We start from the raw sequence: 15,148 nt of genomic DNA on the forward strand, positions 1-15,148 counted from the left end.
CAATCACCCCAAGTCATATATGTGCATGGTTTCATTGACCTGGCCAGCAAAACGCCCATGGCTACCTGTCGTTGATGGACATGCGAGAGGTATTGGGTTCGAATCCTGACAGAAACAATGGTTTTGTTCATCTTCTCTCTTTATTCCTTCTTTCTTTCCTTTCACCAAAACACATTTAACTACACATAGCAAGGGATGGAGCTCCTTCATCACACAATCAGCTCTTTCTCCCCCACCCTCAATGTTTAACTACTGCACTCATTTATTTCTATCACTGATTTACAAGATTTGGTACAAAAACTGACAGATTGAAAATGGGCATAAAATATCATATCTGTCAATTTGAACAAAAATGCTCTCACTGGCTATCAGATTGTCAGAAAATGTGGAAATTGTTTATATCCTTCCTTATGAAGCATTGGGATATTTAAAATCAACACTACTCCTGTGGAAGATTTTGGAAATATCTGCCACAGGTGGAGTATGAATTTTAAATGGAATGAGCACATTAGGCAGCTCCATTTGAATTTCATACACCATCTGAGAAAGATTCAACCTGAATCTTACCCTGAGGGAGAGTGAGTGTCAAATGGAGCTGCTAATATGCCAATTCCATTTGAAATTCATACTCCCCCTGTGGAAGATATTTCCAAAATCTTCCACAGGGGTAGTGTTGATTTTAAATGGAATAGCCCATTACCTGGTTATTCCCAAATGGCACCATAAAGAAACCATTTCTTAAACTAAGTATAAGAAGAATGTGATTTTCCAGACCAAAATTTGGGCCTTCTCAATTTGAAGGAAAACCTTCCATTCTGCTACCTGGCCTAGTTAAGGGCTGGGGTATGAACGTTTGGACAGTATTTATTTTGAGACATTAGAGCACATCAGACATATCAAATTGCATTCTGAATACGAAGAATGTCATTCTGATATCAAATAATTTTCATTTTTTGAAATTCGCAATTTGATACACATTTTATGGCAAATCATTAAAAATTGATATTTTTGATATTTAACAGTACTTGTAAACTTTATAAATCTGATGATTTATACTTAAAGTGTATGTAGGTGGGATGAAAAGCCGACGATCAATTGAAAATTTTGACCTTTCGTATTGAAGATATGGATTTTTTTCCCAAAACACAAAAAAAAAATTAGGTCTTTTTGGGAAAAAATCCATATCTTCAATATGAAAGGTCAAAATTTTCAATTGACCGTCGGCTTTTCCTCCCTGCTACATACACTTTAAGAATATATCATTAGATTTATATAATTTACTTTCGGACTGTTATATATCAAAATTTGAAAAATATCAAATTTTTATAATTTGTCATAAAATTTGTATTATATTGTGATTTAAAAAAATGAAAATTATTTGATATCAGAAAGATATGCTTCGTATTCAGAATGCAATTCGATAGGTCTGAGGTGCTCTCATGTCCCACAAAAAATACTGTCGAAACGCAATAAACACTCATTTTGGATCCCTTAAACCACTGAATTAAACTGATACAAGCAAATCCGACTTGACTGCAAGACCAAGTCGTCCATTTGTAACAGGATGCCCTCAATACCCCAACAGATTGCCGGAAAATTTGACAAGATTATTCCGCAACCTCGCACTTCCTTCCTTGTTATGCAAATTGCGCTCCTTGTAAAACTATAACAGTAAAATTAATTACTCACAGAAGTACAAAAAATATAAGTTAATCCCTGTCATCTATATTGTCTTGTGTCGTGATAAATCACATTCTGCATTATGATTTTGCACTTTTTATGGGGGAAAAAATCACAGTAATCAATATAAAGTGATAAATGTGATATACGGATTAACACATGTTTTAAGGTAGTAGTTGACTTTAATGCAAGCCTCGGTATATGAACAACTGGATTAACAAAATGCTTAAAAACATAATCCCAATGAACTTCTACAGAATCATATTTTAAGTTAACATTGCCTTCACAGGACTAATTATATTCCCAACTAATGAGTCAATGTTCTTAGTCATCCAGTAGTTTTTAACAGAGTTTTGGAATTGAATCTAATACTGGAACTTACTTTTTGCAACTTTGCTTTGTTGCGTCTGAAACCAGTTGTGTCAGTTGCCTGATGAATTCTGGTGGTTCCAGAAGCAAAGTTGCAAAAAGTAAGTTGCGGTATTAGATTCAATGCCAAAACTCTCTATAATCTAAACTACTTACTGGCAACTTTCACAACCACACCTAACCCATTCTTCTACTTAAAAAAATACTAAACTTTCATAATCATTATTTTGAGTTAGATGCAACTGTAATTTACAAACCCTTTTTTCTCATGACAAATTACATACTGCATTATGTTTTACTATGGCGTAATAAGTTTCTTGTTTTGAAATTTGGCAAAGCACAATAAGCAGTCTACACTAGACCCTCTTTAATAAAGTATTATACTTTCATAATTATGGTTGTCAACTTGTCCTGGAAGTGACATGGCGTCCGGTGATAAATTGCACTGAAAACATTTACCAATAAGATTACTCAAATTGCAAAAGATCAAACCATGCTCAACACCTAACACATCTTTTATAAACACATATACCAAAGCTAACACTTTCCTGATCTTTTTAATGTTACATCTGTCACTAAATTCATCTTTATCTGATAAATTATATCCACCCCTTTTCACTGGTAAGCTCTATCACTGCAGAACAAAATCAAAACTTCTGACCAAACTCAAACTGCAATCAACTTCTAATCCATCTTTTATGAACAGTTATACTTTTATCATCACGTTTTGTGTCATACATGACACTGCATTTATCTCTATGACAAATTACACTACAGGCCATTTTAACTTGTATCAAAGCTATCACAATTGTTACAATATTATAAATTATTGAAAGTTGTTTTGCCAGTGAAGGCCGTAAATACTTTTCCTTGGCATGAACTCAAATTTGTTATTGTTAGGACTTAAGTCTTGCACTGCCTATGTAAATAATATATTTTATTTTAAAAACTCAATATTAATGCAATATATGGATGACTGTGTAAATGTAAACAACCCCTCCAAGGTATGTCAATTTGGGCTAAGCCAACTCTTTTAAAACAGTAATGCCTATATTTCAGCACAACTTAAAACATTTGGAAGGTGCTAAAATGCAATACACCAAAGGCAGCAAATTTGAAATTGAGATATATATGGAGTAAAAAAACCAAGAAACTACACAAGAAAATATACTTCACAAACTTTGTAACCATGTGTGCTAGACCTTTGGCGTTTTCAGTATAATGACAGTTTGTATCAGGTAATAATATAGTACCTAAATTTTCAAAAATGCTTCCTTTGGCATCCATGGAGCACATTTTGTCACAAATGTTTTGAAGTTGAATAGAGATAGCAATTTAAAACAATACAGAACACGGGAACTAAAGATAATTTTTTGGCAAAGTTTAATCACAAATTTGTATTTCATTGACCTACCTCAAACGATAACCATCAGTCAGTCACATTGATTCCCCAAAATATGAAAATAATGCCTTAGGGTTAAAAAAAAATCTACCCAAAATATGAAAATAAACCCCCTGGCTACCAAGATCCAAAAGCTAATCATGTGTAGATAGAATACAGCCAACCTTATATGTGCATATGGTCTAGTTCCGAGTGCTAAAAGTTTAATTAATTAAATCAATCTCTTTCCTTATTAGTCCCGCATCACTGATTCCAAAACATAGGGGCTACATGATTGGGAAAAGATAAACTTCCGATTCTTCAACCGCACTTAGTAAGACAGTAGCGCACAAATCAAACTAACTTCTCCCTCAGGGCTGGCGATATTAATTTGTGGAATCTACGATACGGATCCGGATATCAAGTCCGTCGGGATTGATATCAATTTCCGATGACAAGCCACAAACAAAATAATGCGCCGTTAAAAACATTGTACATCTCAAGGGTTACAAAAAAAGGAGATATCAATTTTTCTTTGCAGTTATAAAAGAATTCTTTCCCTGGACACTTGTTTTTAAGTTGGGCAACTCTATTAAACTAATGGGATTTATTGTGTTGTTTGCAGCCAAAAGAAATGGTTATATTTAAGCGGATAAATGAAAGTGAAAGTTTCCGTTGATGGATGTTTGGTTTATTTTAGAAGCATCTAGGGAACTCATTACCATTTTGATCTTGTAACTTATAAAAAGGTAGATTCTATTTTGATTCAGAACATTTAGTATTCTTTTGTTTTTGTTTTTGTTATTTTCTGCGTGGAAAGAAGGGGTATAAGTGGGGGTTGAAAATAACAGAGAAAGAGAAAGAAAGGGAAATGAATAAGAAACTGGATGGAAATTCAAAAGATATCAAGGAAGAAAAAGTGACTTTTTGCTCCTAATTTTTTGTCTTTATCTCAATTTCACAAATTGCCATCTTTGGATCAGAACTCATCCTGTAATAGCTGCCTTACAATCATTTTGACAATTTCTGCATTCTATATTGTACACAATCTCAAAATATAACATATGGCAGCTATTTCAGATAGGGCCTTCCTGACCTAAATGCCCATATAAGGTTCATACTGGCTGTTCGTTATATGTGACACAATCTGCTTAATGGGGGCCAAAGGAGGCATTTTTGAAAATTGAGTTTCTATAATTATTACATGATGCTTACATTAGGCTATCATTTACTGAAAGGTCTAGCATACTTGGTTCTAAAGTTACGAAGTTTTTTGATGTCTATTTTCTTATGTATTTTATTGTTTTTTACTCCATATTTTTACCTTATCTCAGTTTCAAATGTGCCGCCTTTGGCCCCCATGGACCAGATTGTGTCACATATTACACTTAAAACCCACGACACTACTTGTCACCTAACAGCATTTCTGATTGGTTGATAACTTGAAATGCTCATTTCAATTGCCAATTATGACTAGGCTTTAACTATATATGACTAGGCTATAACTATTTATAGTCAAACTTGCATTTGCAGATGATCTTATTAATACCCTCCTTGATTGGTCCAAAATTGGACACAATATTCATTTTGGCCAATCGGCAGGTAGTTCTCATGTGGTTAAAACCCACGCATACTCACCTCTGATTCTGGTTTCTCCTCTATACTCTCTGCCGGTGCGTCACTTCCATCCGGCGTTGCCTTAAGCCAAATCGAGGCATCCGGTGCATTGTTATCAGAACCGTCTGGTGATTTCTGTTTTGTTGAGTTAATCCTCGTAGGTCTACTTAACTTTGATGGTTCTATACTATCTATATCGGTCTCCATAAGACCTTTATTATTTGCACTTTCTTCACTAGATACTTCTTTCTCCTCCGAAGCTAGAGTCTCTTTTTCACTATTTACATGCTGCGTCTCCTCAATAGCACTTTTTCGATTTGATATCTTATCCTGTTCGTCTCCTGAAGAGTGCCTACTGCCCGCAGAAGATCGTCTACTGTTCGACCTCTTTGGGCTATCAGTCACAGCATTACCGTTAAGAGTAACATCACTAGTAGGGGTGGGCGTGCTACTCCCAGATAGTTTATTAGCAGTCCTAGCTTCCTGCGCAAAAACTTCTTCATTTACAGCGGCGTCCGAGCTATAATTACCCACAACGTAGGTGTTCTTTTTTGCCGGATCGCCGATGCGATTGACCGCCATCTGCTGACCGGTAAATAGAGTCCGCACTTGGTAGAGATAGGTCATGACGGCTAGTTTGTCCGGGACAGCTAGTAGAACCATGTCCTGTGGGTCCATGAGCTTGGGGATACCTAGGGAAGCAGCTGCATCAAAGGCCTGAGAACAAAAATTTGGATCGAGTTATTACTTTGCAGTGACGTAGGAAGTTTTTAACATGGAGGGGGGGGGGCTGAATTTTGTTAATGACCCATTCTGGAGGTGGTCCTCCTTTGGAATCAGACAATTTTGTGAAAAATAAGTAAAAAACACAAATTTTTCTGGTATTTTCGGTATTTAATCACATTTTTTTACTTCACTTCTAATTATGGGGAGGACTGAAGGGCATTCGAGCCCTTGCATCAAAATTATTAAGGGACCTTAGCCCCCAGTCCCTAAGTCTATGCTTTGACACATCTATAGAAGAAGTTACTCATACTTTGTTTACAAACTTGCTATTCACAAACTACTGATATATAGCAAATAGTTAAGAAAGAGACAGAGAGATACATACGGACAAACATACAAATAGACAGACAGACAGCCAGATAGAGACAAATTTGCTATTCACGAACTACTGATATATAGCAAACAGTTAAGAAAGAGACAGAGAGATACATACCGACAAACATACAAATAGACAGACAGACAGCCAGGTAGAGACCGAAAGACATCAAGACAAAAAGAAGACACTATAAAGATTACTCACCTTTTTGTTATTGTCCTTAATAGTGTGTGGTGACAAGGTATTAAAATCTCTGAAAAGCAAAATTTAATTTTCCATTGTAAATTTGTCTTCTTGTAAGTTGTGATACCACCTAATGTTCACTACCAAAAATGTTTTTCTCACTGCATTTTCCCAAAATTAGATTTTGTTCAGCTATGAAGTCGGATTTCTGATTTTGCCTGATATTCGCAACCCAAAGATTCTGCAAAGTTTTAATTACTAGTTTCAAATGTGCCTGGTTTTGCTCACATAGTTATGTGTCTTATGATGAAAGTTAAGAACTTGACATGGATAACACTGAGCCTACTAATGACCTACACCAAGTTACACCAAAATAGGTGCACAAAACCCTATACCATTCGGCAAGGTCTTTCAGCAGTGTCCGACTACTACTCCTGATTATTTGCGTAAAAAGAACTGGGTCACACGATGCTACACAGCTAGCTTGTCCGGTGAATTAGGTGACAATGATGACATGATTCAATTAGCCAATCAGAACCGCACTTCCATGTTTAACAGTGCCAAATCTGCAGACTGCTGAAGGACATTGGCAAAAACTATATAGTCTGTTCCTTCATGACATTGTTCAATAAGTGACTTATACTAAACTGAGCTCAAAAAGAAACTTATAATTTTTCACAAGGTCATATCTTGAAATCCTGTCCATCAAATTGAACCAAAATTACACACAGATTTACTTCAATACTCTATTCATAACACATGTCAGTAACCAAGCAGTTATCCAACTGACACAACAGCAAAATGCACTGACATGGGACAGCTTCCTGGACCACATTCACAGCCCAGCCCTGTTTCATGAAAAAAGTGTATGAAAAGCAGAAAGCAGCACCGTTTTATCATTTGTGCAAGGATCTTGTGTGCATTCTCACGAATTTTTTGTCCTGGGTGCCAAATGTTGGGCTGTGAAAGTGAAGGAAGTCCAGGAAGCTGTCCCATGACAGTGCATTGTGCTGTTGTGTCAGTTGGACAACTGCTTGGTTACTGACATGTGTTTTGAGTAGAGTATTAAGGTAATCCTGTGTGTAATTTTGGTTCATTTTGATTGACAGTATTTTAAGATATGACCTTGTGATTCACAAGTTGTAAAAAATTATAAGTTTCTTTTTGAGCCAGTTTACTACCCTGTATCCCTTACTTGAAGTACGACTTCTTTACAAACTTCGCTATTTCCTGATGATTCTCTATGGTACTTGTCGTATTCTACAATTGACAGACCCAAACTTACAGCAAATCTGGTCTAAAATGATGAATGATTGCACAAAATGCTAGTCCGTTCCTCCACGACGTTGTTAGATTAGTTACTTTGACTCCCCTGTAGCCTTGTGTGACCTCTTTACACCATTGTAGAAGCTGCTGACTTGGTGCGTTCAATTGAATTTCTTCTTTGGACTTGTCTGAAAGAGGCAGTGAAATTAATGTGATGATTATCCTTGGCAATGCCAAGAATTTTTTCTGGGAGAAATGGGGGTTTAAGTGAAATTTTTTGGGACATAGATCAGAAAATGTTCCTAAAAATGTGCTGATTTTTGTGGATTTTCTGTGATTTTTTTTCCTGACTGGGGAAAAACTGGGGGATGCACCCCCCCCCCTTAACTGATGACAATGGCTTGGGCCTTTAGCTACAGCACCTCCAGCAAGGACTAAAATTTACCATCCACCATTTCCAAGTCGTTTCACCTGGCACTTAAAACGAAGGGGCAGCAAACTGCCTTTCTTACAGTGCCTTTGATTGGTGAATCACATGATATAATCATCTGAGTAACCAATCAAAATACAGCTTTTAGATCTCTTATACAAGGCTAATCCCCTTCAGTCCCAGTGACTATTCTTTCCTTATCTCTGATTGGCTCAATACCCTCTTTGAAACCAATAAAAATTGTTATAAAAGGCTGATATTTCGGGGGGTAGTGCTCATGGGGTGAATAAAACCATTTTATTACATCAAAAAGATAATTTCTAAACAATAAGCCCCATCAGCAATGTAACTTCTGGTTTTTGCAACTTTGAACTCTGATCTATCAAGGAAATTGTTTTTTTTCTTTAAAAACTAAATCTATCCTCAACTCTTTATAGATAACAAAAATAATAAAAACAAAAATGCTTACTATTCTTTCTCTCTTAGCAGGCGATTGTGGTGGTTGTTCTTCCTTCTTTGCCGTCTTTGTTGGAGGCGCATCTCCTGAATTAGTGATACCCTTCATACTGTGTCTTGTTGATGCTGCCCTATCTCTACTGATAGGGGGCGCTGGTGCTGGTTCTTTTGTCGTCGGTGACCCCAGTGGACTTGGTGCTTTCGGTGCTTTTCTCTTGCTGTTTCTGTGCATGATGCCACCGTTAATTCTACGAAATATAAGTAAAACATGTAAGGAAAACTGTCTTAACTATAATTCCAGACCAAATTTTAAAAAACTAGTTTGTGTATGACGTACTGTCAACCAGACCAAAAATGTCGTACTGCGCAGGTCAGCAACCAACCAGGCTGTGCTTTTGCCCTGACATCAGACACAAACTGGTCTTTTTAATTCAGTCTTCAATTATACCCCCATGTTTTCAAAATGTTTACTGTATGTGAATTTTCACTATCATTTATATGCGACATGTTATAATCCAACAAGGACAAAGGGCAGCAATTTTGAAAACTGAGTTACAGTCATCACCAACTTGCAGTAACTAAGTTTATTATTGCTGAGACCTTTATATCCCTTGTGTTATGTAGGTCCGAGTATTGTCATAACTTAGCCACTCCTCACCCTCCTTCTGACATGGGAGTGAACAGTCACTATTGTGGTGAATGGGAAAGTTAAAAGATTTTGAACCAGCAGCTTAAGTTTTTCGCGAAAGAGTTCCAACTTGTAAAATATTGCCCAGTTTGATATTTTCTCGATTTTTGTTCAAGAAAATATTAATACATTGTTTCAAACTGAAAAACTTGAACAAAAACTGCAATTTCCCTATACACTCCAATGCAATTTAAGTTTCATTCCAGTAAAAGGCAAGGTGTCCGACCGACAGAATATTTACGCGCTTCCAATTTTACAATTTCTGACACGATCAAGGGACATGAGTCGAATGTCGGTAATATTGATTTTGAGATATTGGCAAAGAAAGTGTTAAAAATTCTTTTCTTTTATATTGTTTTCAGCGATTGATCAATTGATATAAATTCACAATGAAAAGTCGTATCAACATGTCCTGTTTAGAAACATAGGTAAACTCATTTTCGACCAGGGTCGACATGTGACTCATTGGGCTATTCCATTTAAAACCTGCACTACCCCTGTGGAAGGTTAAGCTGAAGTCTTCCACAGTGGGAGTATGAGTTTTGAATAGAATAGACAGTTGAGTAACTTCCGTTTGAAATACTCCCTCCAGTTGTGGAAGATATAGGTTAAGCCATAATACAGAGGGAGTATGGGTTTCAAAATGATCGGCCCTGAACATTTAGATTGAAAAACATACTCCCCTTGTAGAAGATATTTCCAAAATCTTCCACAGGGGTAGTGTGGATTTAATCTGGAATAGCCCATTCCCCTTGATCATGTCACATTTTATAAACCTGGTTGGATTAGATTACATCCAAGAATTATTTGATGTCTATGTGAAAAATGCATTCACAATAGAACAAACATGCCTAGTATTGTTTCAGTAGTTAATATTGGATTAGTCTTTAGTTCTTTGGAGAGAATCTTGGCTTCATCACCCAATGGCTGCCACTGGGAATGGGTTGGAGTGTCTGCAGGTGCAGTGATTATGGTGCCCACTGCAGGTGCCTCAGCCATGGTGCCTATCATCACATCTCCAATTCTTCAAATCCAGTTATAGCATGCTTCCAGATAAGATATCTTACCCTTCCCAGAATCCTTTGCAACATGACGCATCACCTCATTTAGGCTCATTATAATGACACAACTATACTTTGTACAGGTTCCCTTTGTTTTAATGTTGAGAATATACTGGCTAAACATGGGTCGATAGTCAAGAAATAAACATACTTTGCAAGATCTGGATGTGCTGTTCAATGAGGTACTTTGTGTCACTATCGACCCATGCTGCACTAGATAGCAAATCAGTACAGAATTTTGAAATGGAAGAAATGCATTGTGGGAAGTGTAAGATATCCTCTCTGGTATGCTTCAATTCTTGCCATCCGAAATTGTCAAGAACTCATGTTGTACATTGTTATTTGCTTAAAATCCCACATTTCATGAAAATGTTTCATCCAAGTATGTCCGACTCTGCCTGGTTTTGATCAGCTCTCAAGGACCCAAATGTAGATTTGACAAACAAAAATGCAGGTCTACAGTAGCTGGCAAAGAAGAACAATACTCCCTTGCACCGGTTGACATGCATGCCCTGTTACTCAGATGGGGCTTTGTGTTCTCTTTATGAGTGCCGTTCTGCGTCAAATGAAGCTTTGACACATAATTGGCTGATCCAATTACCGTTGCTACAATTGTGGGACGATTGAATTAGCCAATCAGAACCCCACTTCCATGTTTACGCTGTGTATGCGCTAAAAAGGACCGTTCTTCTCTGCAAGCAAGTTAGGATTTCAATTCAATTCAATACTGCACAATATCACCCAAATGATATTGAATCCACATTATCAAGTTCAATAATTATACAAATGGTTAGCATTTGTTGCAGCCTATCATGCAAAGCTGATGGCATACATTACAGAAAAAAAAATCTGCATTCGTGCATCAAGTACTCACATTTTACCGCTAATCTTTCTAGATAGAGGCCTATGTGCATGATGTTTTTTCGGCCTTCAGACCACCAACAGGAAGTTGTACAAAATGATCAAAATAATAATTCGAAAGAATGAAAAAAAAAGGTAACCAGAAAAATAAAAAAGTAGCCAGAATTATTTGTCGAAAACTAGCAAATAGGGTACCAAAGATTGTTTTGGTGAGAGAACCATTTTGACAAAAGTCAATTCAGTATCAGTTTCAATATATCCTGTGTAAATGAGAGTTTTATAAAATTATATCATTAAAGAATTTGAACATCTGTATTGAACAGACATTTTCTTTAATCCGATGTCATCACTTTGGTCTATTTTAATCCATTTTTGCTTTTGTTTAAATCCAATCAATACAGAGTCTTGTTTATCATCTTTACTCTGAATGTACTGCATGTCAGTCAATCATTTAGAAAAGTTTGCCTACTTGAGGCAACTCTTCAGCTATGATATTTCCAGAGCAAGAATATGATCATTATATTTCTAGTCCAATATGTCAGTATTCACCGTGTGTGCTAAAACATAGTGATTGGATGATCTCCTGTTTACCGCAGAGGATACTGGTTGCTCAGTAATGCCACTTACTTTTCCAAGAAAGCTTGTCAAAACAAGACTTCAGATTATATTGCTCCTCACCTCTCTTCATGGATTTGATGATCTTCTTGGAAAACTAACTGGCATCTAACCACATTAGCCTTTTATATGGCTGCATAAAGTGGGTAAAACCATATAAATTTGCTGGGTTTTAACACCCTTGACATACTGGCCATCTTGTACTGCCCATTGAAGAGGCTAACAGCGTGGCCTAGTGGTTAGAGAGTCCGCCTCACGATCGGGAGGTCGCGGGTTCGAATCCTGGCCGGGCCATACCAAAGGCTTTAAAAATGGTACCTACTGCCTTCTTGCCAGGCGTTCGGCATTGAAAGAATGGAGTAGGGAAAGTTAAACACATGGCTACCAGTGGACTAACCCCCTGCTGTAGCTTTTCTGCTTGCACACATGTGGCCTAGGGTTATGAAACTGAGATAGGCGCCGCCCAATGGGCCGAAAGGCTTGGGAAGGATTTAACTTTAACTTTAACTGTGGTAAACAGTAGATCATCACAATATTGTACAGAAAAAGGCATCTACCAGATGCCAAACCATCTCCAGCGAGTACTGATAATATATTGGTCTAGAAGTTTTCACTATAGGCCACAAATGTTGAGCCATGCTGGATTTTGCTTGAATCCATCACGGTCACCTGTTCTCACAGGCATTCTCAAAGTCTCTGTATTGGTGTAAAATCACAGCAATGGGCTGTTCCAGTTGAAATCATTACACCCTCTATGGTAGACATGACCTTAGTCTCCCACACAGTGAGTGTAGATTTCAAATAACGAATCACCCATTCAGGTAACCCCATTTGAAATTCACACTCCCTGTGTGGAAGATTAAAGGTCATGTCATCCATAGGGGTGTATGCATTTCAGCTGGAATAGCCCAACAAGTTTTTAAAAACAAGTATCCGCATCGTCTGCAAAAAATTGAATTAAGTTAGAAACTGTTACAAACATTTTGCAGCAAACTTACTCTTCCAGTCCCGGCTCATTCTCCTTGTCAGGTTCCTCTATTCTCGTTAATTTTGGTGGTACCGTCTTTTTGCTTGGTTCATCTCTTGTTGTAATAATAGGTTCCGAATCGTTCTCTGTTAGCTCTGAATCGTCAAAAGGGTCGCTTGACCGGCGCGATGATGCAAAACTGTTGTTGGAGGAACGTGTCTTCCGTGAGTGTCTGTTAAGAGGGTCTACAAAGACAGTAATCATGTTCACAAAAGGTTAGGTTTCAAGTTGAATAAAGTATAAAATTAAGTTCAATATTCACATAATTTTGAGGAAGAAAAGGGACAAAAACTGTTATTTTGCATCATATTTTTACAATGTGACTAGATTTGGCATACGTCTAAGCATTCAAAATCATGTGTACATGCAAATATATCACTCTTATTTTACTCTTTGGTTTTATTTTAATTATAATTAATTGATGGAGCCATCTGAAGTCAAGTCTTCCATTGGGGGTGTATGGATTTCAAATGCAATAGCCCAATTTGAGCTCTTCAATTGGTTTATCGCAGAGAACAAAATGATGGGCTATTCCATTTGAAATTCATACCCCCTGTGGAAGACAAGACCTTAATCTGTCACACAGGGGGTGTAGACTTCAAATGGAATCACCCATTCAGGTAACTTCAACTAAATTCAAAATACATTATCCTTAATGTGAAAGATTAAGGTCAAATCTTCCATCTGGGGTGTATGGATTTCAAACAGAATAGCCCAATTTGAATTCTTCAATGGTTTATTGCAGAGAACAAAATGATAGGCTATTCCATTTGAAATCCATACACCCTCTATGGAAGACAAGATCTTATTCTTGTACACAAGAGGTGTAGACTTCAAAGACTTGTAGTGTGAGTACTTTTTCTGAGTACGAGTACGAGTACCTTGGCCATGAGTACAGTGCACGGGTACGAGTGCTTGGCCATGAGTACGAGTGCACGAGTACGAGTACAGCAAAATCATAAAGCATGAATACGAGTACGAGTACTTAGGCATGAGTACTGATACAAGTATTGATGCATGAGTACGAGTACGAGTACGAGTAATTAGGTATGAGTAGGAGCACGAGTACAATTGAATACCTGAGTGGAAGAAGGGCCCAACTCCATCAAAACTGTTTTTGAGATATTAAGAAAAAACTTAATATTTGGACAAGTTTTATAGACAGAATGTTTTCATCTTCAGGGGACCTTTAATACAAGAACATACAATATTACATACATTCAAATTATGTATAATGTTTCCATGGCAACGGTACTACGATCTTAATACGAGATGGAGTTGGGCCCTTCTTCCACTAATATACTGCAAGTGCCAGTTCATGAACAAAATTCCTCGTTAACCCAATATTTGTGGAAGAAGGGCCCAACTCCATGGAGTTGGGGGTTTCTTCCATGAAAACCATGATTAAGTGTATGTGGAAGACTATTTAGATAGTGGATTTTAGCTCATCTTTCACACACAAGGAAGAACAGCCTGCTGGCAATAAAATGGTGGGTCTAACTAATTTTTGTAAAAAATTGGAGTTGGGCCCAGGTATTCAAGTCGGGCCTGAATGGGCAAGACAAGAAAATACAGTCAGATCTTTTGTGATAGTTTGATAGTAACAACTTACAGGAAAACTATCATGAGTATTTTCTACGAGTACGAGTATTTTTTCATGAGTACGAGTACGAGTAGATTGGCATGAGTACGAGTATGAGTACAGCACAATTCCAAACCATGAGTACGAGTACTTGGTCATGAGTACGAGTATGAGTACGAGTATTGATGCACAGTACGAGTACGAGTACTAAAAAGTACTCGTGCTTTCGAGTACGCAGTATTGTACTTTCGAGTACTACAAGTCTGCAAATGGAGCCATCTATTCAGGTAACTAAATTTGAATTAATAATCCCTATGAAAGATTAAGGTCAAATCATCTCTTTAATCAGCTTACAGTAGAGAACAAAATGATGACACAAATTTTAAGTAACACATAGAATGTTACAATTTTTATTGAAATTAAAGCTGTGCATATTAATATTCTAGTTATGGTTTCATAGTTTGATACAAGGTCATTTACACATTTGTAATATATAAAGCGAATAAGTCAGCAAGCAAGAGTGAATAATAGAATACAAATGTGACACGATCAAGGGAAATGAGTCGGATGTCGCTAATATTGATTTTGAGATATTGGCAAAGAAAGTCTTAAAATTCTTATGTTTTATATTGTTTTCAGCGATTGATAAATTAACGTAGCTTCGCAAAGAAAAGCCATATCAACATGGGGTTTTCAGTTTCTGAAAGCTCTAAATGTCCTCTTTAGAAAGAAATTTGAAACTCATTTTCGACCAGGGTCGATATGTGACTCAATCTCCTTGATCATGTCACAAATATGAGCAACTGAATCATAAATTGTAGCGCCTGTTG

The 15,148-nt window shown here is 37.0% G+C and overlaps 1 protein-coding gene across 1 annotated transcript in view; it reads right to left on the reverse strand.

Moving 5' to 3' along the window:
- LOC140158690 (EH domain-binding protein 1-like) overlaps positions 1-15,148 on the reverse strand; it is a 124,658-nt gene that overhangs the window by 55,688 nt on the left and 53,822 nt on the right. The window contains 6 exon segments of the mRNA XM_072181910.1: positions 5,069-5,764; positions 6,354-6,402; positions 7,618-7,771; positions 7,774-7,786; positions 8,498-8,732; positions 12,708-12,921. Coding sequence (XP_072038011.1) covers positions 5,069-5,764; positions 6,354-6,402; positions 7,618-7,771; positions 7,774-7,786; positions 8,498-8,732; positions 12,708-12,921 — 1,361 coding nt within the window.

This window comes from Amphiura filiformis, chromosome 1 (genome assembly GCF_039555335.1).
Source record: "Amphiura filiformis chromosome 1, Afil_fr2py, whole genome shotgun sequence".
Lineage (NCBI taxonomy): Eukaryota > Metazoa > Echinodermata > Ophiuroidea > Amphilepidida > Amphiuridae > Amphiura > Amphiura filiformis.